Below are 2024 nucleotides of genomic sequence, written 5' to 3' on the forward strand. Positions count from 1 at the left end.
TCATGCGGACTTTTATAATGGTAGTCCTAAATCACCCACTCCTGGCAAAACATGGTTTCCCACAGTGTATTAGGAGTCAAATGGCTTTCCCCACCATTGGTCTGAGATATTGTGGCACCTGCTCGTTCACCGCTGAATTTGTGGATGTGTGGATCACACACACCACCATTCAACCAATTAGCCTGGCCTCTCTGTTGACATAATTTGTCCTTAGCACAGTCCTTAGTCGGTCACTCAGGACCAGAACAAGATCAGTTTATTTCCTTCAGCCATTAGATTGATGAACAATAGTTAAAATCATCTAAGTTGCATCATTATCACACCTGTTTGTGTGGCCAGCAACAAGTAGGTAGATAGATAGGAAGGAAGAGAAGGAGTGAGAGACAATTTATATAGGAGACATCTTCAAGTTCTCAGTATCAAAAAGGAAATTTTCACAAAATAATTAATACATTTCTGGAAGTGTTTCATAACTATATCATCTCAGTTTTTTATCCATAACTAAATTTGCGGACAGGTTTGATTATTATGATTAGATTGTTTTGTGTGTAGGTGACTAGGGGTCTTGCCAACACCTAGAGTATATTTTCTGTCAATAGCCCTGTTAGATGTATTCAAATTGAGAAAAATGTTGATATATTAAATATTTATTTTACCAGGGCATGTGGTGCCATCTTCAAAGGAAAAGCAAAAAAAGAGTGACCTATGTTATCACAGTGTAATAAGTGTGAAAAAATTCCATTAAAGTTTAGAGACACATACCGTTCAATGTCTTTAGATTTCATGATGTGGTTTTTTGCTGCTGTCACCTTCCATGATCCAAAAGTGAAATCCTGCTTACTGCTCTTGAAGCCATGCAACATCATTGCTAAAAGGGACACCAACAACAAGACAACAAGAGGTGATTTAAAAATATTTTAGTAGCAGAAAACAAAACTGTTTTGGTGCGCTATCCACAAAAGAAAATTTATTTTGCTTGTGCATTTGTCCAGGACAGCATCAGGAAGGGATGGGGCACCCAAAAACTAGAAAATAAAATATCTTTTATCTGTCAGTTGTCTCCTCATCAAGTTTGCTACTACCTGCATGAATATGTAGAGGAGTAAGTTTCCCTTAGTTAACAGTGTGTACTGGGAGACTACCACCCGCTTTCTGCAAAAAAAAAAAATAAAAAATCAGATAACTGCTTGCATTTTCATTAGTTAGAGTGCGGCAAGAGGGGCTTGCACAACTTCGTGCATATTTATATTTCAAACTTACAAAGTTAGTGACTAATTGTGATTAAACAATTAATCGCCAACGCCAGACTGTGATTAATCTGATTAATTTTTTTAATTGATTGATAACACTAGTTCAAACACACGTTTTATTGTTCTGATGTTGGTTTCAACCTGCTGAGCCTGATGGGCTTTCTGGATGTCAGAAAGTTGCAGTAAACATTACGATTTGCCACTTCAAATACTTTACAAATAAGTTTAATATGCATTTTATTGGAAATGCAGCCACAAAGGGGGTCATTTTGTGTCTTTTGTGCTGGTCCCAAGCCCAGAAAAATGCAGAAGGTTGTGTCAGGAAAGGCATCCGGCGTAAAACATCTGTCAAATCTGACATGTGAGCCAAGAATATGGCCTCCAGTACAGCGGATCGGTTGAGACCCGGGTTAACAATGACCACCATTGGTGCTGGTGACCAACAAGGTATCAGTGGAAATTGGAGTACTGTTGTTCAGCAAAGAAGAAGGGGAGGAAGACATGTTCGTAGGCAAAGAGAGAAGAGAAAAGGTAAGAGAATAGAACTGAGAGTAGCAACTTTGAATGGTGGGACTATGAGAGGGAAAGCTAGAGAGCTGGCTGACGATGCAGAGGAGAAAGGTAGACATATTGTGTGTCCAGGAGACCAGGTGGAAAGAAAATAACTGAAGTGGCTGATATCAGGAAATCCTACCAATGGCTGGAGAAAGCTGGACTCAAGGACAGCACAGAGGCCCTCATCCTGGCTGCCTAGGAACAGGCCCTAAACACCAG

At 39.6% G+C, this 2024-nt stretch overlaps 1 protein-coding gene across 3 annotated transcripts in view; it reads right to left on the bottom strand.

Annotated features, from left to right (window-relative positions):
• The window catches only part of tiprl (TIP41, TOR signaling pathway regulator-like (S. cerevisiae)), a 42081-nt gene that overhangs the window by 32517 nt on the left and 7540 nt on the right, over positions 1-2024 (bottom strand). For all 3 annotated transcript variants that reach the window (XM_015018973.1, XM_015018974.1, XM_015018975.1), the window contains exon 2: positions 763-868. In XM_015018973.1, coding sequence (XP_014874459.1) covers positions 763-866 — 104 coding nt within the window. In that variant the 5' untranslated portion in view covers positions 867-868. The remainder of the gene's footprint in view (positions 1-762; positions 869-2024) is intronic.

Source organism: Poecilia latipinna, unplaced genomic scaffold (assembly GCF_001443285.1).
Source record: "Poecilia latipinna isolate Pla-1442-1.1 unplaced genomic scaffold, P_latipinna-1.0 Scaffold2352, whole genome shotgun sequence".
Taxonomy (NCBI): Eukaryota; Metazoa; Chordata; class Actinopteri; order Cyprinodontiformes; family Poeciliidae; genus Poecilia; species Poecilia latipinna.